Genomic DNA, 22,507 nt, shown 5'->3' on the forward strand with positions numbered 1-22,507 from the left:
TGTCTAACCTCCGGTTTTAAGGGTATGTGAAAATGTTACTGGATTGTAGATCTGTCATTCACGCTTCATCGTCAAATAAAAACATTACGTTTCTCTTTACCACGCCACCATTGGATATCATTTAAGTCAATAACCCTGTGCAGTCAATGAAGGCCGGGCTTTGTGTTGACAATACCGGAAGATACCCTTTCAAAGCGCCGGGGTGGTAATTTCCGGCTTGCTGAAGAAAGTTGATCAGGGAAGGTCTACTGGTTCCTGGATTTTGAAAAATGGATAGCCAGGGAAGGAAAGTGGTGGTTTGTGACAATGGAACCGGGGTAGGTCATGAGGCATAATGCTGCTGGAAGTCGATTATTATTCACCTGATTTTTTTTCAGGGTTGTTTGACTAGGAAAAAAAACAGATTACCCTAAAACAGGAAGTCAGTAGTGCTTAGCTAGCAAGCTAACTGGGTGGGTAGGGAGTGGAATGTGTATGTCAGCTTGATAATAATGTAACAATTTCAGGGCCCTGTACGAAACATTGTGTAGAGTTCTGACAATCTGTGGAGTTTGTCACTTTTTAGAATGCCAGAATAACTTGCTGGGTGCTACATTGTCGCCTAGAATACTACCGGTTCCGCTCATCCTCTGCAAGGTTCCATAGTCAAGCTACGCTGCTGACCAATGTAGTCTCTGTGCGTAAAATAACTGTCAGTTAGTATATCTAAATTCTCACGTGGCTCTGAATAAAAGCAGGTCAATGCAATTGCCATTATCATTAATGCACTGTTAGCAAACACAATATAAGTAATTTTCATGTACTCTGCCCTCGCCTATCGGTCTTTTTACACTCGCAGCGTTCTTGCTCATTCAGTTCTCTCAGTGGGCGAGGTTGCTAATGTTAGCTGGAGGAGTTAGCCGCTGCTAACGATAACGTCAGCTCAATCCATCAGCTGATGAACGGATAGCGACATCCTTTTATGATTGCTAGGGACTGTTGATTGTATTTCCGAATGTTTTGCTGATAATTTCCAAATGGTGCAGAAAGTTGTTATCTGCCAGTTCATTCATTTAGGAAAGCACTCGCCTGTGAATAAATCCACTGTTTTGTGTGTGTGTGTCGGTTCAGTCCTATGGCACCACTTCGCCATCACTTCGACGGGAGGTGTGTCCTCTTTTGACATGACTTGACTTCCGAATAGATGTCGCGATTGGTTGTAGGGAAGCGCTCATTAGCTAAGGAAGCATCCATGTGTTTCCAAGCAATTGTCAACAAATATGTCATTTCATAGACCATTCATCATCCGATTGCAAACATTTTCAAGAACTCTGAATCCAGACACTACAATCAAGTGGAGCTTGTATCAGTTCATTTTAAGCCGAGATACATTTTGTGCTGGATTATTTATTTTTTTGCCCTAGTTAAGCTCAGATCATCCTTTTACGATGTTATACCCTAATGACATAATAACAACTGTTTTCAAATTTGGGGAATTCTAACTGTTTCCACTGTCAGACAGTTTAAGTAAACATGTATTTGGTGGGTCAAATGGTCAAATCCTCACATCAGCTGGACTCTGTGGTTCCTGCTTTGGCAGGGAAAGCCTGTGCAGTCAGACAAAAGACCTCAGTGAGCCTGAGGGGCTTGAAGGCTTTCTGCCTCAGCAGTGGCATGTTGGCTGAGCGCGCTCAGTGGAAACGCTGCTGCTGCTAGTCTGGCCCACAGAGGCAGCTCTCTCAGGCGATGAGTCAGAGGGAAGTGAGATCAGCCGTTTTTAGAAAACCACAGCCTAGGCCGGGCCAGAGAGCTGGGCCTGTGCTAGAGCAGTTCATCGGATAAGGGGGCCTCTACGAGAGGATGTGTGGAGAGATGCTAAAAGTTAGCAAGCAAAGGGGGGTTTCTTGTGCTCCGACACGCTAGGTAACATGGCACAGCAGCTGAGGTTTGTGTGTGTAGATTTAGTTTCCTCACCACATTGCCTCATGTTTATGTGATGTGGTAAAGTATGTTCATGCGTCTCCTAAAATCAAGTTTTGCCTGAAAGTTGCATCCTGGGGCACATCCGCTACGGCTTTTTAAGTTAAACTAATTGGGTGGTTTTATTGACATGCACTAGATTACCACCTAGAGTTTACTTTGCACTGCGGTCAGGTTGAAGCAGGTTTTTGCCATGTCTTACCAGACCTACTTCTGTTGCCTCTGGAGCCTCTATTAATCACATTGTCTTTCTCTTTGTCCTCTCCTTTCTGTTCTCTCTTGTCCTTTAGTTTGTGAAGTGTGGCTATGCAGGCTCCAACTTCCCAGAGCACATCTTCCCTGCGCTGGTGGGCAGGCCCATCATCCGCTCCACAGCTAAAGTGGGCAACATTGAGATCAAGGTAAAGAACCTCCCCTGCACCATAAACATGAACTTCACCTCTGAACAAAAACACTGTCTGCTCTCAGGCTTTCCTCTCTGTGAAATCCTCCGCGGCTACCCAGCCCAGACTCCCTAGGCAACTCTTATGAACAAAAATCAATCTCTCTCTCTCTCTCTCTCTCTTTCTCTTTCTCTCTTTCTATTTCTCTCTCTCTCTCTCTCTCTCTCTCTCTCTCTCAGCCTCCCTCACCCACCCTGCCTGATTTTCACCTTCATTTGTGTCTGCTGTTGAGTTTCTTATGATCAAGTTTAAGATACCCCAGGGTCTTCTATCACCTGTCCGTCCCTTTGCGGAAGTCCCCCTCATATCTCTTCTCTCTCTCTCTCTTCCCCTGTTGAGATAGAGTAATAAGAAGATGGTAAGTGTGCCTTATACCGTGGTGTGCTTCTCTGCCCAAACTGCCTGTTCGGGGATGTGTGATGCAGTGTTGTGTTTGTTAATGACAAAACTCAGATGAAAGTTCTGTCTATTCTCTCTGAAAACGTTGGTTTGTGTTTTATGTATCTGCTGCATTTTGTCCGAATGCTTCTAACAATGTTGAGTGTTTTAGAGGTACATTTGATTGCCATTTGCTTTTTTTTTGGACCAATAGTCTCACAATAGTTCTCACATTTTCCCTCATATATATAGTGGAGAGAGTTTGGCAATTCATACTTAATAATCCTAACTCTCTCTGTATTGTTTCTGTCTAACCTAACATAAGAATGAATCCTAACTCAGGAGTTTGAATGCTCTACTTGGGTGGTATTAGGTGATGGTCTTTGATGTAATTAGTTAAGCAAGACACCTAGTAAGGAATATGATTAAATACAAGGATTAAAAACCTGTTACTAACAGTTCAACATTGAAATCAGATATCAGTGAAATAAATATCATGATTCTCGATACCACAGTAAAAACTCAAAACAATAAATCCCATAAATAATGAATTTAAACATAAACTCCTTTTTATTCAAAATGTTTGAACATTACAAAAAACAACAGTGGCATGTCATTTTCAAGTATTTAAAAAAATATCGTGGGCTTAACGTGGGCATTAACTTTTAATGATGGATCAGCATATCAATTGCGGTGCCTGGCCGAGACATGATTAAAAAGTATGGAAATAATAAATAGGCCTGAAGGAAAATGCTGAGCTTTCAGTCATCATTTTTAGCTCAAGAACTGTGTGTTAACGCATAGCGTGTGCAGCCTCTGCTGTTTTCTTCTCCTATATACTGTTCCTATATACTCAGAGTGCAAGCAGTATTTTAAATGTACTGATGTGACTGACCATTAGTCTGGAAATGCTTATTTAAATGCTAATGTTATAGTTTGATGACCCGATAACAGTAAGGACAGTATCCCACTACTACAAGCTATGGTAACATTATGTTAGCCTAAGCAGTCGTCTTCAGCATTTAGTTATGGTAAACATTATATGTAACCTATTTAGCTACACATCAATGCCAGCTCTCTCAATCTAAAATTGTGGTAACGTGTATTTCAGTATAAGGATACAACTTTGGATTCGTTGTTGATGGAGTGTTAACATAAATCCACTTGCCCTGAAGTTTTTGAATATATATATAGATGTCTGTCTTTTAGGTGCTTCCTCGCATGCAAACTAGCCCACTTGCATACACAACGCTTATCTTCTTTTTTTTTTCAACCAGTCGAGGTGGAACTGTTGCCCCATCTGCTCCACTGATGTAAAAAACTTTATTTCTTTAAATCGGTGTTCCATGCTGGTAGGCATAGATCTTCTACCTTTGGCGTTTAACGGCAGACTAGGTACCCTTACAGGAGTATAAGAGTACATAAGGACCAGATGATCGCTGGAACCTACGTTAGTGTAGAAAAAATGAGTACTATCACATTTTCAAAATTCTGGCATGAACTTGGTAACGAAGCATTGGCTCTTGTGACATCCCGAGTCATTGAGTTGTATTTTTAAGGCCAGGCATACATGTTGCTGCAGTACTTCTGCTTTCTCTGGGCCTGAGATAGCTTGTCCCCATGGCTGGACATGACACATCAGCGTATGAAGTTGGGTGACTGTTTTTCCTTCCTGTTATGATGTGTCCTCCTCCTCTTCTTCATGGCGCCATTCTGGCCTTTGAGGAGGTTTTTTATTAGAAGGTTTTTTTTTTGTGTGGAGAAATCTTCATAGTTGTTTGGTCTATGGTTGTTTGGTGTATGGTCATCCATCTTTCCCAAAATGTTTCACGTATAGACAAAGCTGTAATAACATTTTCCCCCAAATCTCCAGTTACAACCGGGATCTTATGAGACTGTATCTCTGCACATTTTTCACTTCACTTATGTTTGTGGTCAGTGCCTGAATCTAATTTCTGTACTGTATGACCTCATGTTTCAATAGTTGTTCCTATAATGAGCCTCTCAACTGAAGTCTCTCAGCTTTATGCTTTGCATTGATGAGCACTGAGTGTTTTTGTTCTTTTTTATTAATTATTCAAATGATTCACATTATCATACGTGTGGAATTATGAAGCGGGGCTGCTGAATTGTGTCAGGAAGTTTTCCCTTAGCCGCTTTGCAGAAAGTCTGTTGCAGTGCAGATGAGTTTGAATGCAGAAATGGAGCGCACAGGAAGTTGGTCAGACGGCTGCATTTTAAGGACAGAAGCTCCTCATTGGAAACACATGGTCCTCCCAGACTAGGGCTTCACCAGTGCCAGAAAACACACTGTACACCCCTCTTCCCTTGCTTAGGACCGAGGCACCGGGGTGTAGTGCCAGGTAAAAGGGAGTTGGCCTATAGAACCCCTACGGAATTTCATATGATGGGCGAAAGAGATTTAATGCGGCCAGTGATTGACCTCATTGTCGACGGATACTGGAATGAATGGCTAGAGAACAGATTTTTTTTTTTTTTCAGTGTGACAGTGACTAATACAGCTGGGTGCATGGGATTTTTGTCTTGTGCATGCTGGGAAACTGGCTGCTTTTTGGAAAAAAACTCACAGCGGTATGTGTCCGTTCATTCATCCCATCACTGTGGCTGCGCAGTTTTGCCTGTGCTCGTTTTGAGCCAAAATGGAGGCTTGAATTTTTATCATTGTCATCGCACCAGCATGGGAGGAAGAGAAACTAGTGGATGTGCTCTCCGTTTTACCCGAGCCACAGTCACCACAGCAAAAATGGGTGTAAAAGTTTCTAATGTTTTGTGGACATTGTCTGAATTTGAAAAGGAACTTAACTGTCAAATCATAAATATGCACACTTCCCCCCTGCTGTTATGGGAACATTCTTAGTTTTGAAAGCATCATGGGAGAAATCTTAATGGTCACGTGTGGATGTTGCGCCTCTGACACTATACCCTTTTGACCTTTAACCTTTCTCAGGACCTGATGGTGGGAGATGAGGCTAGCGAGCTGCGCTCCATGCTTGAGGTCAACTACCCCATGGAGAATGGCATCGTGCGCAACTGGGATGACATGAAGCACCTGTGGGACTACACGTTTGGCCCCGAGAAGCTCAACATCGAATCCAAAAACTGCAAGATCCTCCTCACAGAGCCGCCCATGAACCCCACCAAGAACAGGGAGAAGATCATCGAGGTGTGTGCTTCAGTCATCTGCATCTGTCATCTGCATCTTTGTTTGTCGTAGCCTCTGTAAATTACATTTGTTACTCTGCTACAATTGTTTTCCCTTTTTTTTTTGATGAAGCAAAGTTATCTTTCATAAGTATGATTATAAGGTATATTCTGTTTCTCACCATATTACTTTAGTCTCCCCTTCGTTGTTGCCGTCAAAATAAGTGCAGGGTGTTGACCGTTGTTCAAAATAATGGTCAAGCTGACGGGCCATTGTAGCGGCTGGTCATGTGTGCTCAAGGAGTGGACACAGATGCTCTGTGTTCCGTAGTAGTGGCAAGCAACATCCCTCCCATCTGGACCTGGCACAAGTCCTAGTCCCATTGAAATACTGAGCAGCATATGTTTTGCCACTGCTTTCAGTACACAGAGGAAATGCTTTGACCATTCAATAAAATATATATTTTAAATTTAAACGACTCCACTAAAATAGTGCAGCTTGGACGAAGCTGGTCTCTGAATGTAAAACATCCTTTGGTGTGGATGTGATTTTGGTTTGTTTTTCCTTTGCGTCAGATGTGCACATTTTTGTAACAGACTTGAGAGATGAGACGGTCATCAAGTTCTGTAGGCCTCAGGGATGGAAGGTTTTATTCTTCAGTGTATAACTTTATTTCAGGGGAATCCTATTTGGTTCATTCATGTTTGACTGACCTTGAGCATCCATAAAAAGACACATCAGCTGACTGCCAAATCTGGATGTCCTCTGTTTCATGAACAGAAGAGCTGTGTTGGTAGTGTCTCTAGTGCTATGAAGTGTGGGTTTGGGGGTGTGGGAGTTCATCTTGTCATGGTCACACATTCTGATGTTTTTACCCAAGCCCCGGTGACTCTCTCTGAGATAGTCAGCACCCAGAGGAGCCTGAGCCCACTCCTCCTGACAGCTAGTGAAAGGGTCTTGTGTGACCTGTCTGTCACATTGGCATTTTAAGCTCTCACTGTCTGTTCGCCTTTCTGATCTCTTTAATATACAGAACCAAGCCATTTACATCCTTTCTAAACCATGCACTTTATTTAGGGTATTGGTTTTCTGATCCATGTTCAAGTTTCAACAATGATGGTGACATTTTACTCAACAGAATAGTAAATTCCATAGGTTTTGACTTGTTTGTTGAGAGCGTGCTGTTTCTGTGCATTTGTAGTGATTGTTTTGTCTTGTGTCTCTTATGTGAAGGTGATGTTTACATATCATGTGTCTCCTATGTGTAGGTGATGTTTGAGACGTATCAGTTCGCTGGGGTTTACATCGCCATCCAGGCTGTGCTCACTCTCTATGCTCAAGGTAGACCAGAAAGGAGATACGTCATTGCATAATGCATCTTTTTTTTTCAGTTGAATTAAATATAACATATTAACTTATAGATTTATTTCACCAACTGTGTAGTTTGAAATTCATGAGCTAGCTTTCTGTGTGTTGAAGTATTCTCTGTTGGTGCTAAATTCATTTCCAGAGCTTGCTATATAGACTTTCTTTTTTTCTCATTTCTGCCAGAAAAAGTTATTTATCTTCTCCATCCCATCATGATTGAAATAGACTAACGGTGTGTGTGTGTGTGTGCAGGTCTTCTCACTGGAGTGGTGGTGGATTCGGGTGATGGAGTCACGCACATTTGTCCCGTCTATGAAGGTTTCTCCCTGCCCCATCTGACCCGCCGACTAGACATTGCAGGGCGAGACATCACTCGCTACCTCATCAAGGTGTGTGTGTGTGTGTGTGTGTGTCTAACCTTTGTTCTTCAAAGCTCATTATTATTTACTGTGATTGTACGCATGAATGTTTGAGCGCATATTTTGTGTTAATGTGGGCATTTTTGAAGGAAGATGCAGGCTTTGTTTGTTTTGTGGTTTTGAAGCAGGCTTTCGTTTGTGTGCCTACGAGTGAGCATACACATTTGTTTATATGAGTGCATGTGTCTTGTTGTGTACATGTAGCTGCTGTTTCTGAGAGGCTATGTCATGAGGAAGCTGATCTGTGTGTGTGTGTGTGTGTGTGTGTGTGTGTGTGTGTGTTAGCTGCTCCTGCTGAGAGGCTATGCATTCAACCACTCTGCCGACTTTGAGACGGTGCGCATGATGAAGGAGAAACTGTGCTACGTAGGCTACAACATCGAGCAGGAGCAGAAGCTGGCCCTGGAGACCACTGTCCTCGTGGAGTCCTACACGGTACGTGCATACACACACACACGCACATACACACACATGCACATACACTCACCGTTCTCTTAGAATCCTCCTTTGTAACTGGCATACATGCGTGATCATTTTCATACTTGCTGAAGGCTAAACTAGTCCATGGGTGCTAGTTCTGTGTAGTGACAGACATATCCCTGATTATTGACAGATTTCAAAATCCCTGGTAGCCCTTCGGGAAGGCGTTCTTCAGATTTTGGTTGTCCAAATGACTAGCTTACATTAAAAAAGACAATTATTTATGTAGAAAGGTAGCTATATTGGAGAAAGTGAATACTAAGATGCAAAAAAGTATTCATGATGTTTGCTTTTATTTAAAGTTTGAGAAGGCTACCTGAGCAAGATATCAAGAACAGATTTTACATATTATTATTATTATTATTATTATTATTATTATATTACATGTTATTCTCAGTAAATGTATCAGTTACAAAACATTACATTTACTTTTGCTGTTTTGTAAAGGTGTGAAAAGTGCCCATCAATCTGATATAGAATAAATCACCAGAAGTAAAGATATTAAAAATTATAAAATATATTACCACATTTTGATTTTCACACGTCGGCTTATTCAGTGTGTGCTCACGGCTCAGTCAGTGGAATTTGGTGATGTGTTTGCACAAGAACAAATGGATTAGGGGAGATTAAATTTAAATTAAATCCGAATGTTTGTCCGTTATGTGCGCAAAACAGTATTGATCTCAGCTTTTCTGGTGCACTATTTTTTGCGGGAATGCCGGTGTGGCGGAGGACTCTGGCATCAAACACAACCTGACTAGTGCCTTTTCCGATTAATGCAGACAAACAATCCTGATTAAAAACTTGTTTGTTTGGTTTTCCCTCCCAATAGCAAGTCCAAAGAGCAGAAAATGTGTATAAAGGAGGGATTTTTATTTCACTTAGGGATAATTTGTGATCGCCCCTTGGCCATGGTGTTTGTTTTTAGCCAGACAGGAAAAATGTGATTGTCTGATGTCCGGGGTCGTCGGGGTAGAGATTTACCTGGGACCATATTTGTGGTATTTATTTGGACCGCCTGTAAGGACTAGTAAATAAGAGGTAGTGCATTATAATAAATAATGCCACAGCTATACTCTTGTTGTGGCAATGTAGTGTGAACCACCTCTGTACATGGATCTGTTAATTTAACTATCCATGTGTTTGTCGGTAATCAGTAAGCACAGCATGTTTTGATTCAAAAGTATTCAATCAGGTCATTATATAACCTTTAAGGGGAAAATCTGGAACATTTTGCGTCATTTAATAAAAAAAATAAACCCAAAAAACGTCACTATATTTTTGTAATGTTTTCTGCATGATTGAAGCCCGAATATCCTGAAATGTATGTTCTTATTCTGGCTTGGAGTTATGTGATTGGTTTGTACCTTGACACATTTAATGTAAACTAAAGAATGAACGGAGAAAAATAAATGCTTACATATGAAGCTAAATATATCCACATTCCACACGTGGACAAGCAAAGACTACACCTGGGTAAATACATTTGAGAAGGTGGTTGGCCACTTGACAACCATGTGAATTGAAGATTTGTTCACCCCTGTTAAATGCATTGGATATGAAGGATATTATTTCTGTTATTCTGAAGTAGTTTATACATTTAAAATGTTATCCATGAACAAAGTCTCTACAGGCATTATATTAAAGGTATGTAGCATAAAAAACTAAGCAAAACAGTCCAGAATTATTAAAACTGCATTTAGCTATTGTTAAAGGTCACTACGAATATGACCCTGTATCAGGGAAAAACTGATTTTTTTTTTCATGGAAGACTTTATTTATTTATGTGTGTGTGTGTGTGTGTGTATGTATGTATGTATTCTTTATCTATGTACAGACTGTATTTAACGTCAGAAGAGATCATAGTGATGGGAACATCTGGTGATGCAGGGAAAGCATCACTGAAGTGTAGTGTGGTGGAGTTTATTGTGTCCAATCCTCAGTGGGAGATATTCATGTCATTCATCTTCTCAGAGTCTCAGGTTACTTTGGGTTAAACAGTAGGGGGATTTCCTCAATGGCCCTCGGCCCTGTGCTTTGGATATAAGCCTTAGCACTGATTGGGTGGTCCCATGGTGGGCGGGACACACCCCTGCCCCAGGGGCAATCTGTGATTGGTGTGTAGGCGGCAGGGGGAGATGCAACGCTGACCAGCAGTTTCTTCATTCTCGTGACTTCCCAAAAAATGTGTGAAATTAAAAAAGCATGTGGGTGGAATTTTCCTCCAGAAGTTCTATCTCCTTCCTTTTCCAAAGAAGGCATGATGGTAGAGAGATGAGGATGATCTCCCCCACCAACCCACCTTCTCTTAAAAACATATACAAAAGTCATTAGAAAAACCTGCTGAGTGTTGGCGAAACAAGGACGGCAGTGTGGTTTCAGAGCTGCCCCCGACCTGCCGTGAAACATCATTTCCTGTGCGGCCGAGCTCAACACTGGCCCCGCTGCCTCCGCCCCCACCCTTCTCCGGCCAGGCTGCTGTGCATTTCTGCCTCTGGCTCCCCATCAATGGGGCCTTTATGTGCACCCGGGCAGACGGCGGCCATCTTGATGACTCACCACCGGCCAGCCCTGGATGTGGCCGCCCTTGGCTCCGGCCTATAGGGGTCTGATGTGGCCTCCCTCTCTGTCTTCATCCCCCTCTTTCTCTCTCCCGCTTCCTCCCGCTCTCCCTCTCTCGCTTTCCCTCTCTTGCTCTCTGTCTCTGTTTCTGTCTCTCTCCCTCTCTCGCTCTCTCTCTCTCTCTCTATCTCTGTGTCTCTGTCGTGGTAGATCATCAGATTATCTAAGCGGAATCGTGTGGACTCTCCACCATGATGGAGGATGCCCGGGCTTGGAATGAGATCCGGGTGATTGAGTTTCTCCGAAGAGGCTAGCGGTTCAGAGAGGATGCCTCTCTCTCTGTCCGCCTGCCATCGGACCTATAATAGAATTTGATTACGGCGAGATTTGATCTGGAGCACAGAACGGCATGGTCTGCATCACAGAGCTGGGCCAATTGGTTTCATGTGCCGTCCACATGCATCGCATTCACTCATTCCAGTTCCTCCTGCTGACTTCAAAGTCAATATGATTTATTTTTTTTAAGGACATCCTCACATAAAAGAAGCACCGTTAGCTTCACAGAGATGAGCATGATGCTAATCCAATTCAGCCCGATTACATTGATTTGTATAGCATTATTAACAGTGAACGTTGTCCAAAAGGGAATTTCAGAAACGGGGGGCTTCAACCCCTTTCCAGAGCAAGTACATGGTGGCCGAGGGCTGTGGAATCTCTCCTTTTAAAAGTCAAACCCTGTGCATATTAGTAGGGATAGGTGCGCTCTACTTCCAAAAAATATAAATGCGTTTTCGGGTGCGAGTAAAAGAATGTTAACTTTGAGTAGAATAAAACCGCACTCTCAAGCTTTTCTCATTGATATTAAGACCAGTTTATTTACCGACGCGTTTCGGCCTTAAGCCATCGTCAGTGTGTAGTGTGGACAACATAATGGATGCTTTTGATCAACAAGGGTCAAGGGTTACAGGTGACACTGTGCATAACCCTGCTTAAAAGGAGGGATGTGGGTCTCTATATGGAGCCTGGCCTGAGGGTTAGGGTTAGGTAAAGGAGGGATGTGGGTATCTATATGGAGCCTGAGGAGGATGGATGGCAGGAAGGCAACCAGTCAAAGGATGGGGGCCAAAGGGTGAAGGAAGAGGGAAGGACATAACTGGGGGCGTAAAATGAAGCAGGTGCACAAGGAATATATATTTTATATATATATATATATATATATATTATATTGTATAATATATATTAATCAGTGAAGCAAATTGGGTTGGTGTGGGAATGATGGCGGGTCAACATGAAGCAAAACAAACACAACAATGTCACAAAGGGTGGCAGGGGACAGTTTTTAGAGATTTGACACAAATATCACAAGGGCGAGACGGGGATGTTTAGAGATTCAACACAAATCTCCACTGGAGCCCCTGATTGGTGCAGGAGAAAAGTTTGACAGAGCCACAGGATTGAAGGCAAATGTAATTGATGTTTGATGTACTTGTAGTAGGCACTGCTGCTACAGCGCGATGTGGTACAGTGCCGTGGTACAAGTACAGAAAAGAAAATGACCACTTGACTAATCGTTAGTAATGTGACTGTAATGATGTTCTTACTGTTTAAAGTTGTGTTAACTATTTCTCACCCTAAATACCACTTTTCCTTCTCTTTTACCTCCCGCTCTTTCTTGTCACTCTCTCACCTTCATAACCCCTGGTTTCTCTTTCTTTTTCATTCTTTCTGTTTTAATCTCCCTCTTTTTCCTGTCTCTCCCACAGCTGCCTGATGGCAGGGTGATTAAGGTGGGTGGGGAGCGCTTTGAGGCCCCCGAGGCTCTCTTCCAGCCCCACCTGATCAACGTAGAGGGGGTCGGAGTGGCCGAGCTGCTCTTTAACACCATCAATGCGGCCGACATCGACACCAGGTGAGGACTCTCTCCTTCCCCCTTCCAGCTACGGCTGGCCATAAGGGAAAGTTTAAGTAGTGGGTGTGGGTCCTGGTGTCAATTATGGCGTCTAGATTATGCTATTTGTAGATCATTTCAGCTATAGAAAGTGCTCAGTAAGTACCCAATTTACACAATTAGCTCAGTTTCTTGGATTGAAAAGGGCACTAATGGGTGATTTAGATTAGGTGTCTTGCACATGCATAGAATGAGATTATAAATAATTGTAAATTCTTCTTTAGAACTTTCCTGTTTAATGCCACTCATTTCATATGCTTTCCACTCATTAGTTGAGTTCCGAGCCACAGGTCTTGCACTCAGTGTTCTCTCTTCTCCATGTCAGGTCGGAGTTCTACAAACACATTGTTCTGTCGGGAGGTTCCACCATGTACCCCGGGCTGCCCTCTCGTCTGGAACGTGAGCTGAAGCAGCTGTACCTGGAGCGCGTGCTGAAGGGAGACGTGGAGAAGCTCTCAGTGAGTGCATTACCTCCTGGCACAGGCGGTCTCTCCACACTCCCGTGTATCTCCATATTTGTTCTCTTTTTCCTTCACCTTGGGGGTGGGGGGTCATCTGAACAGGCTTTGAGATCTTCTACTATAGCAGCGTTGCCACCGGGTGGTGCATGTGTTTTGACTGCAGGGAACGCACCATTATGGCATGTGGCAGTGAGCCAGCAGGTTTCAGGGCCTGGATGGGCTGCCTCTGGCCACTGGCCTGCTTGTGCGGTTTTGTGGCTGTCTGTTTGGCTGCAAAGGGCCTGCATGTCACAACCCTATTTTTAGATGATCAATTACATTTGGAACGCAGGCTACAGTTAAAGTAGCATGTCTGTCTTTAGGCCTGCCTGCCTTTGGCCGTCTGTCCTCGCGTTGTGTTTAAGGTAAATTAAAGGCTCATTTTCCCTCATGTGTCAACTTTCATGAGGGCCCCCAAACAAGCCACCTGTTCGGCTTCCACTCCATGATAATGGATAATAATAGACAATCATGTAGCTGGAGCCACACACCACAAGGATGCATAGCGTTAACGCGGGCATTTTTAGCATGCCTTGTTTTCCCACATTGTTTGGAGGACTCTGGGAGGCTATTTCTTTTAAGGAAGCAACCACAGAGTAGGGCCCTGAGTAGGGCCTGGCCCAGTTGGTGATTTGCGGGCACAAGTGCTGGTTTACTGGGTTAGGGCAAGGTAGACTGGTACGCTGATGTGTGTCTGCGTGTTTCTCATCCTATCATTGCGTACTTGTAATCTTGTGTCTATTTGCTGCCTCACTACACCCCCCCCCCCCCCCCCCCCCCCTCCTTACAGAAATTCAAGATCCGAATTGAGGACCCCCCGCGACGCAAGCACATGGTGTTCCTGGGTGGGGCGGTGCTGGCAGACATCATGAAAGACAAGGACAACTTCTGGCTGACGCGAGAGGAGTACGAAGAGAAGGGCATGCGTGTCCTGGAGAAGCTCGGCGTCACCGTCAGATAAACCTACGAAAACGCCTAACCCTCCCCATCGTCCCAACCACCCCTCACGGACCCACACCACCCATCTTCTCCAATACAATATAATTATATAATGAGAATATCTATCAGATATCTATCATTTCACCTCTCACTTCCTACGTTCTGCCTCTTCATTCATAGAAACACACCATCTATAGATGGAGGGAGGGAGAGATGTGGGGGGGGTTAGATGTGGGTTTTGGTGTAGAGCCCCGGTATCATTATTTTCTACTTCTTTGGCTAAGGGAATGCCATTTTAGCCGAAATAGGAACCATTGTAATTGGACAAACCAAATTAACTCACCCATGTCGTCATAATTACCACTTGTCCCCCCCCCCCCCCCAGCTGTGGTGCTGTGATCGTACATAGGCAGGCTTCTCAGAACGAGTGCAGGTTTCTCTTTCTTTTCTTGGTTTTGTATCTCTCCCTCCTGTCTTGGCTGGCTTATTGCACCAGGTGTATTTGTCCTTGAAGATGATGAAGACCATCGTGTGTGGGTTACGGAATAGTTCCATTTGGGTCCGTTAGGGTCCATTTGGGTGTTTTGAAGTCAAAGTGCGCTTTCTCTTTCCCCTGGTTTGGGTTTGAAGTCTGTAATGGCCTCCTGTTGACCTCCTCTCTGACCCCTGGATGTTATTTAAAACCAGGCATTGGCCAGTCCCTCCCCTCCAGATCCTTAACAATTCCACATGAGGACTTTGCAGATTTCTATGTCAATGTCTTTATTTTTATGATTTTATATCACCATTTCTTTTATAGGAGGGGATTGATTTGTATGTTTTTTTTTTTCTTCTGTCAGATGATGTAGGATTTTTTTTTTCTTTATTGTCTTTTATTTTCTACTTTTCATATGCTTTCTTTCCTTTGCTGTGTATTACTTCCACTGGGTCAGTGTTATGGCACAGACATTGGCAAAGTCACATGTTCTTTGAGAAGCTCTCAAACCCCTTTCACTCAAACCCCTTTGAGAAATCCCTCATACTTTATTGCGTCTTTACTTTTTGAAATATGGACATCTGTAAGGACTCTTATAAGGGACATGCAGCCCCAGACTCAGCTGTGGTCTGGTGTCATCGCCAGGGTCATCGGGGAGAGGTGGAATGGTCATACTGAAATAAAGGGCCGGGTGTCTTTGGGCATGGAGATGTTATAAACCAATGTTCATGTCTCACTGTCTGCCCCTCAAACGAACGTGTGTACATTGGAGGCACTTCATACTCAATATATAACTATATATTATTTTTTCCATAAATGTTCATCCAGTGCCAAGCGCAGTTATTGTACCTGGATTTTTTTTTGTCGTTTCATTTTGTTGGTTTATTTTGTTTGGTTCACAGCATAACTGCCTAACGCTGATTTAAATAAAGAAAGTGATTTATAAATTATGTAATTTGTGAGTTATTCCTAAGTACACATCATTTGCTGTCACTTAATGCATTGCACTCCACTAACATTAGATCGTTTTGTTGTATAGTGTACACAGAGCTGTTAACCTTCGATACTGTTGTTTAAATGTCGAGTTTCATTCTAATATTAGGACAACTTTTGACGACACAGAGGTAAATATCGAACTAACTGTGAAGAGTACACTCTATGGTTCAGGCGTAGGGTAAACAAGTGGCCAGCTGGGGGCGTCGTAATGTCATACTGCACTTGTCTTCCCGGGGCCTAGAGGTATGTCGTGTCACTGATATAACTTAAATGTAAAGAGGAAACAACCGACTACGCCTTTGAAGAGTTTAACATTGGTACATCATCATACACTCAGTTGCCAGTTTATTATGTAGTAAACAAAAAAACAATGCAGTCTTATACAACAGTCCTACAATACCCCCCCCCCCTCTTAATGGTTGTTATACAGTTTTTTACAATTGCTAAAACACATTCTTGAAACAGTCACTCATTTTCTCTAAACTCTAAACACAAAACCTCATCTTCAAGCACTATTTACAAAACCTCTGAATCCTCTTGCAAAATGAAACTTTCGCCTCAAAACAGTTTTACCTGTGCTCAAAATCAAACACTGCTGTCAAATTATAAACAAAGTGTTCAAAATGATATACACTTTCAAGCAGTCAGTAAACAATACACCAAAAAATAGAAAACACACTGTTCAAAACATATAGTTCTCAGGGAGAAGTACATCTTTTTTTTTTTACCTCAAAACAAATTTCATATCTATAATTGACTTTGATGAATGAAAACATGTTCTCTCATAGTAGCTATACAAATGTTTTAGAAATGGCTACTTTGCTTTGCTCTAATTTGTGTTGTTTCTTTCTCCTTTTTGTACCCCTATAGTAGGCTACTGTACCCTGCATCTCACTACTCACAACTCACTCTTGTTCTTTGTTGATATGAACCTGCAACCAGTCAAAATCTATTGAGCAATCAGTACTGTTACTGTACCAAATAGAAAGCACAATGTTCAGGGCCATACAACTTGTTTACGTATTGTCCTTTATACAGCCTACAATGCACTGTAGGCCTACTACAGTATACACTACCACAGTAAAAGGGACAAAAATCAAAGGAGCCAACGTGGTGTTTACTTGTCCTCCTCCCCTCACATTGTTTCTTCTATTCATTCTCAGACTTTCTCCTTCCCACCTTGAACAACCTGTTTGCTCCCTAAACTGGCTCATATTGGTTGTGTCACATCATTTGATACAAGTTAAATCAATTTTGAGTGGTTGTGTTCAATCAATGACATTTGTTCTCTATTTGTATTTGATTGTTGCCACTTGTGTTTACCAGTATGGATGACATGTGAATTAGAGTGCAGAATGTGTTTTAAGACTGATAATGTGTTTAGAGTTTTGCTAAAAAGTCTAAGTGAGACCTGCAAATTGTGTTTTACCGTGTGAAATAGTTTAAGGTATTGACAACAGACTGCACAATTAGCTTCATGAGTTCAGGCAACTGAGAACTCTGTTCAGCCAATGGGTTTTAGTGTTTTAGCAATTGTAAAAAACTGTAATATTGGAGAGAGGTGGCGAACCCAGCCCCACTGATTTAAATTTGGTGGTCAAAACAATAGAAACACGAACCAGTACAACACAATACAGTTCAACAACCCCTCAATCCACAGCCTCCAAAATGTGCACACAGTTAACAGCTCTCGGAATTTAGTTTACACAAATACAGAATAGTATAACCTTCATGAAGCTAAGATTTACTGCAGGACTGGTGTGTTACCTCCTGGTATGAAACGACCGTAAAAATAAAGTTTGATTTGATTTTGATGTATTAGACTGCATTAGTTATAACTCAGTGTTCCTAATAAAAAAGCAACTGAGTTTATATCTATCCCTACGTAGGCTTAAGTGTTCGTGTCGATCAGAAAACGATGTGTAAGATCAGTCTTGAAAGTAGGCTATGTGAGTTTTGTATAGTCGAATGCTCGCTTACACGTTTTAAAAGCTTTAATGTCCCAATCGGGTAGGCTATAACAATATGTACGTGTTGCAGAACTAATCATTTGTGCGATTTCCTAAAAATCCACTTCTACTTGTTACTCAACATTAACCGTACGTGTTGTGGGAGAGGCAGTCAAGCCATCATAACTGTCAATCTTTGATCTCAGCCACACGACCCAGAGGAAATGGCCTACTGAGGAGCCACTTCAGAAGCCTTGGTGTGTGATCAATGGGGTGACCGCACTACAGTTACATTATAAAGTGATGCATGGGCGGTGTGCAATTTTGTTCAATTGACTGCACAAATCCGATTTCCGAAACTGTAATTAGAGTTGTGTTGGGACATTTAAGGGCATACACAGAACTAACTGGACAAAACGTTGATTCGTGTAGGTCCACAATCTTATCTGGCCACAGACAATGTCTGACGTCGATCAATTTTGCAACAGAGAAGTAACACGAATAGACAAAACAGATTCTCACAACGTGCGTGCAGGCAACAGCACTAATGGGGACACCTTTCAGTCCAAACGGCCTGCGTTGAAGTGTGTGTGTGTGTGTGTGTGTGTGTGTGTGGAGGCTGACGTCATGGCTTCCGCCCTGCTAGCCCTCCGCCCCTTGAGTGTGTCGGCGGCGCTGCTTGGGCTGCTGCTGTCTGCCTGCTTGCCTGCTGCACAATCCAACATGGAGTAACCAGAGATGGGGCTCGTACGGGGCCACCCTCAGCAACATCAACCTACATTCTCAACTGAGGAATCTACGGACAGTCCATTAAACGCTCCAGAACTTTAAATCTGGGAAATACCTTTGGAGATACTGAACAACGGGATACACATTTGCCGTGCGTCTGCGTTTTCAAGAGCAACTGGTTTGCTTCCATAGGAGAGAGCGAGTAGGAGAGAGAGCGAAGGGGAGAGGGAAAAAAAGCAAAAGCATCAAGACGAAGACGGAGAGAAAGAACAAAACAAACACCTAAGGGCTCGATAAAACCATACATCGGGGAGTATTGTTTGAGAGTGGCAAGAACATGACGAGCGAAATGCGCGCACCCATTGTGGGATTGTTTTGGAGGTGAAACGAGAAAAATGATTGAAGAAACACACCCAAACGAGTAAGTAGCCCATTTTAAACAATCTTTTCACCCTAAAGTAAGATTTGCATGTGGGTTTTTAGTCGAATAACTTTAACATACTTAGTGGAAAGTAAAGTTTTACAATATGTAAAGTAAATCGTGTACTGGACGGAAGTTTGGGTTTTGGCGAGTTTTGGCACTATTTTAGGAGTTGAAAGTGCTTTGTGGTATGGAGCATACGAAGTGACAGTGGACGCAAGGAAAAAGGGGGATTGGGGCCCCCTCCTTGTTCTCCGGATCTTGACTTGGGGAAGGTAGAGGGAGGGAGTAGGCTATGGCGGGGGTGGATCGGAAACATTTTGTAAAGGGATTTACTGTTTTAAAAGATATGGAAATCATCTCAATGTGTACCCAGACTGCCTCTTTCAAAGTTACTTGGATGCGATCTTTAACATTGCTCAATTATTCGCAAGTGGTTTGTTTGTCTTTGAGTGATCGCATTATTTATTATTTACCTTTAGAGCTTCTTATGTTCGTCTACTCTTGTGAATTCTACAGAAAGTCTTGCTGACGTTCCAGGTTAACCGATAACCTGGGTTAGGTTATATCCGCCATTTGTTTTCTTTTTCTTGAATCGCACTCATTTGCATACTGTGCTTCATTCATAAAAAAAGACACCGATCAGCTTCGACGACTTGAATGGCACATTTAGGTGTTTGGTGTGGCATAATGGTCTTGAATATTTCATTTGGAATAAAAATCTACATTAAATAGGCTTAACTTAAAATGGAACCGCTCACAAATGATCGTACCAAAGCAGACACTCACAGATAGGCCTATACCACATGCTAGCCAAACTACCTATCCTTGGTAAAGGGAGACGCAGGCTATCCTAGATTCTACATTTCTTCCAGGCATAGTTTATTTCAAAGGACACTTGTAGTGTTTTTGTGTTTGTCTAGTGACTCGTTTGTTGTCATATTTGGTTGCTTATGTAGCGATCCTCTAAGATTGGGCCTGGATGAGATGAAGTCATCTGTCTGTCTGTCTCTTCAGTTTATATTTAATCATACTTACAGGACATGCACGGCATGTTGGCGCACCAGCATTTCAACGTGCACGCACACCGGTCTCAAGTGAGTGGAAGCACTTGTGCCGATTCTTTTGGAACGGAAGGGCGAAGGGGCAGGGGAGCTGTTTGCGCCAGCCAGGGTCGCATGACGCCCGCCGGCCCATTCATAAAAGCGCTAACCTTCTGTCCGCTTCATTCATGACTACACTCGCTCTGCTTCCACAACGGAACGACCATGATAGGAATTGTCGATGAGGATTGCACCTGAACACAACAAATGTCCTGGAACAGAGACGCATCCGCGATACTGCTGAAATTCGCATCTCCCACCCGAAATATCTTACAATGCTAATATTCCTTTCTGAAGTGATTTTGGAATCGCCTATTTAAAACCAAAAATATGTCTAATCGCAACCTAATTTGGCTCACTCAAGACACTGCACTCGAACGTGATTACAAAGATATTAGCTCCATAGCCTACAGGCTAGACTATGATAAATCGTAATTATGTTAATTAAACGGATTTTGTCAACACATCTTACACCCTGGCCCTGACAAAGATTGTGGAGAACATATCACAAAAACAAGAGGCTACTGGCACGTGATAGTTCCACGTGCCTACTCCAATGGTATGGATCTGACTAAACGAAGCCCCCCTCCCCCTACAAATGCACATGGCAGGAAAGGGTATGGCAGCTCTATTGATCTCAGCAGTGGCGGATCTAGGTATGGGCAACACAGGCCGACGCCTAGGGAGGCTTCTTGCTGGCACGGGGCACTGGGCGCCCTCACACAAAAAAAATCAGAATGATGACATATGCGTGATTGCTTTTCTATCGCTTACTTGCACGTCACGTTGTTAATATCACGGCACCACGGTGTAGGTTAATTAACCTTGTAGGAGTGGGCGCCCGGTGTCTGGTTTGTGAGCTAGAAAAGAGCTACTGCCTGGAAGGTCTCCCACTCCGAAGTACGACAGGGGGAAGGGGCCGGGGGTATGTTGACCTCAGGTTTCCCCCACAGGAAGCCCGAGGAAGCCACTAGATCTTAGCAATGTTGCAAACATGTCCAGTTCTGTCAGTGATGACAGAGAAGCAAACAATGCAAAATGACATTCAGTAAAGGTCAGAGCTACATCCTCTCCCGGCCGGGGCTCTGGCTGTGCGGTGGGAATCGATTTTGGATCCCCATTCCTGCCCTGACTCAGGACTTCAGCGACTGGAAATGTGGAACTGAAAAAAAGGGGCTGGACTGCTGATGTAACCAACATGCATGCCTGTTTAACTTGCTTCGTGCTACCGAGTCGGTGCTTGACTTGTGCAGCCATTACCGAAAATAACTAATTTTAGGCTGTGTTAAGTGCAATATCGAGAATTTGGAAGACACTGTTTTTTTTAAGCTGCTCCCCATGCTGTTATTTCCACTCTCGAAAGACACGCTATACTCGGTACTGAAATAATAACCAGCCAGTCTTTTTCATCCCCACATCTTTACAGTCATGGAGATGGAAAATGTGCAATAATTCTATACAGGTTTTTTTTTTCTTATTCGGTGTCTTCCTTTCTTAACAATTGTGTGTTATCATCACAACATACTGTTTCCCCTCAGCTGTTTTTATTTCGTTGTTCACCTTGGAAGGTGTTTTAGACATTTTTTTTTTGGGAGCACCGTAGTGTAGTAAATGCATATTTGACAATGCACTTAGTAAATTAATGTGTTGACTCCAGCTAAATAGCCTTGTTTTTTTCTATTCATTCTATGTTCTAGTTCTACGTGTAACTTATTATTGTTATCAAATGCGGTGTGCATGCAGCTCACTCTAGCTGTTCATCTGGTGTAATAGCACTAATGTTGCTTACTCTCTTAATAATTATTGGTAATTGCACATGTGGTCCTTGCCAACCCACTGTCCTTAAAGATGAACTTTATTTAAAAAAAATCAAAACAGATCACATTTTCTCTCTCCTTCAAAGTCACCTTTGTCTTAATGGTTTCAACCTGGAATTATGTTACATCACAACTCCCACCTCGTTTTTTTTTCTTTCTCTATTCCTCTCTGGCATTTTTTTTTTCAAGCCTAAAAAATGTGCCGGTTAGTGTTTTGATGGGGTCAGAGCTGCGATGGGGGCCAGGAAGAGCGGGTTAAATGAGTGGAAGTGACAGAGAAGGCTAATGGCAGATGGATTTTCTCCACTGCGGCTCGATGGTGGCATGGGCCTGTCCGGGCCACGCTTCTCTATCGACTGCGCTGCCAAACTCCACACGTTTCGGATTTCTGTTGACAGGGATGAGCCTGCACAGGGGATGCAAGGTCACCACATCAGCCCTTTTAAAAAGCTGCTAAGCCCCTCCGTGGAAGCCTGAAACAACCATATGCAAACACTGCACTGAGTAATTAAAGAAAAATAGCACGTTTTCAGCCTCTTCTAAACAATGATGGGCTCATTCAATAATTTTACCGTTTTAAAAATAGGAGGGTGGAAACTCATATCCTGGTATACAGCTTTGGTTTGTTTTGGTGAATTGATCGTTTGCAATTGTGCAAAGCGGATTTCTCTGCCAGTATTTAAAAGTGGCTGATGTACACACTTACTCTCTGAAGGACTAGTTGTCCTTGCAAATCAGTCTCAAGAGACCGTGGTTCCGGAGGGACAATCCTGAGTGACTGCCATAACCACAATGACTAACCCTAACCACACATGTTCCAGATACTGACTGGGAAGATAGGATGTAGGTGGCGTAAGG

The 22,507-nt window shown here is 42.9% G+C and overlaps 2 protein-coding genes across 3 annotated transcripts in view; both read left to right on the forward strand.

Moving 5' to 3' along the window:
- Positions 1–223: 223 nt before the first annotated feature.
- actr2b (actin related protein 2b) lies at positions 224–15,574 on the forward strand. Of its 2 annotated transcripts, XM_080849325.1 has the most exons (10): positions 224–317; positions 2,250–2,360; positions 2,746–2,760; positions 5,749–5,964; positions 7,212–7,284; positions 7,564–7,700; positions 8,016–8,165; positions 12,536–12,681; positions 13,046–13,178; positions 14,011–15,574. In XM_080849325.1, exons 1-10 carry the CDS (start codon positions 270–272, stop codon positions 14,179–14,181), a joined length of 1,200 nt encoding a protein of 399 aa, XP_080705451.1. In that variant the 5' UTR covers positions 224–269; the 3' UTR covers positions 14,182–15,574. The 2 variants fall into 2 exon arrangements, with proteins under 2 accessions (XP_080705451.1, XP_080705452.1); XM_080849326.1 differs by lacking the exon at positions 2,746–2,760.
- Positions 15,575–18,318: 2,744 nt separating this feature from the next.
- The window catches only part of spred2b (sprouty related EVH1 domain containing 2b), a 30,398-nt gene continuing 26,209 nt past the window's right edge, over positions 18,319–22,507 (forward strand). The window contains exon 1 of the mRNA XM_080848454.1: positions 18,319–18,729. Within this exon, the coding sequence (XP_080704580.1) occupies positions 18,704–18,729 (26 nt within the window). The 5' untranslated portion in view covers positions 18,319–18,703. The remainder of the gene's footprint in view (positions 18,730–22,507) is intronic.

The sequence above is a fragment of the Sprattus sprattus genome (genome assembly GCF_963457725.1).
Source record: "Sprattus sprattus genome assembly, chromosome: 12".
NCBI lineage: Eukaryota > Metazoa > Chordata > Actinopteri > Clupeiformes > Clupeidae > Sprattus > Sprattus sprattus.

What these genes read in the sequence shown, in the direction of transcription:
- actr2b (XM_080849325.1), top strand. Translation starts at nt 270, where the DNA reads ATGGATAGCCAGGGAAGGAAAGTGGTGGTTTGTGACAATGGAACCGGG. An exon ending in TTTGTGACAATGGAACCGGG is followed by an intron (nt 318 to 2,249) that starts GTAGGTCATGAG and finishes CTTGTCCTTTAG; the next exon opens with TTTGTGAAGTGTGGCTATGC. An exon ending in ACAGGGAGAAGATCATCGAG is followed by an intron (nt 5,965 to 7,211) that starts GTGTGTGCTTCA and finishes TCCTATGTGTAG; the next exon opens with GTGATGTTTGAGACGTATCA.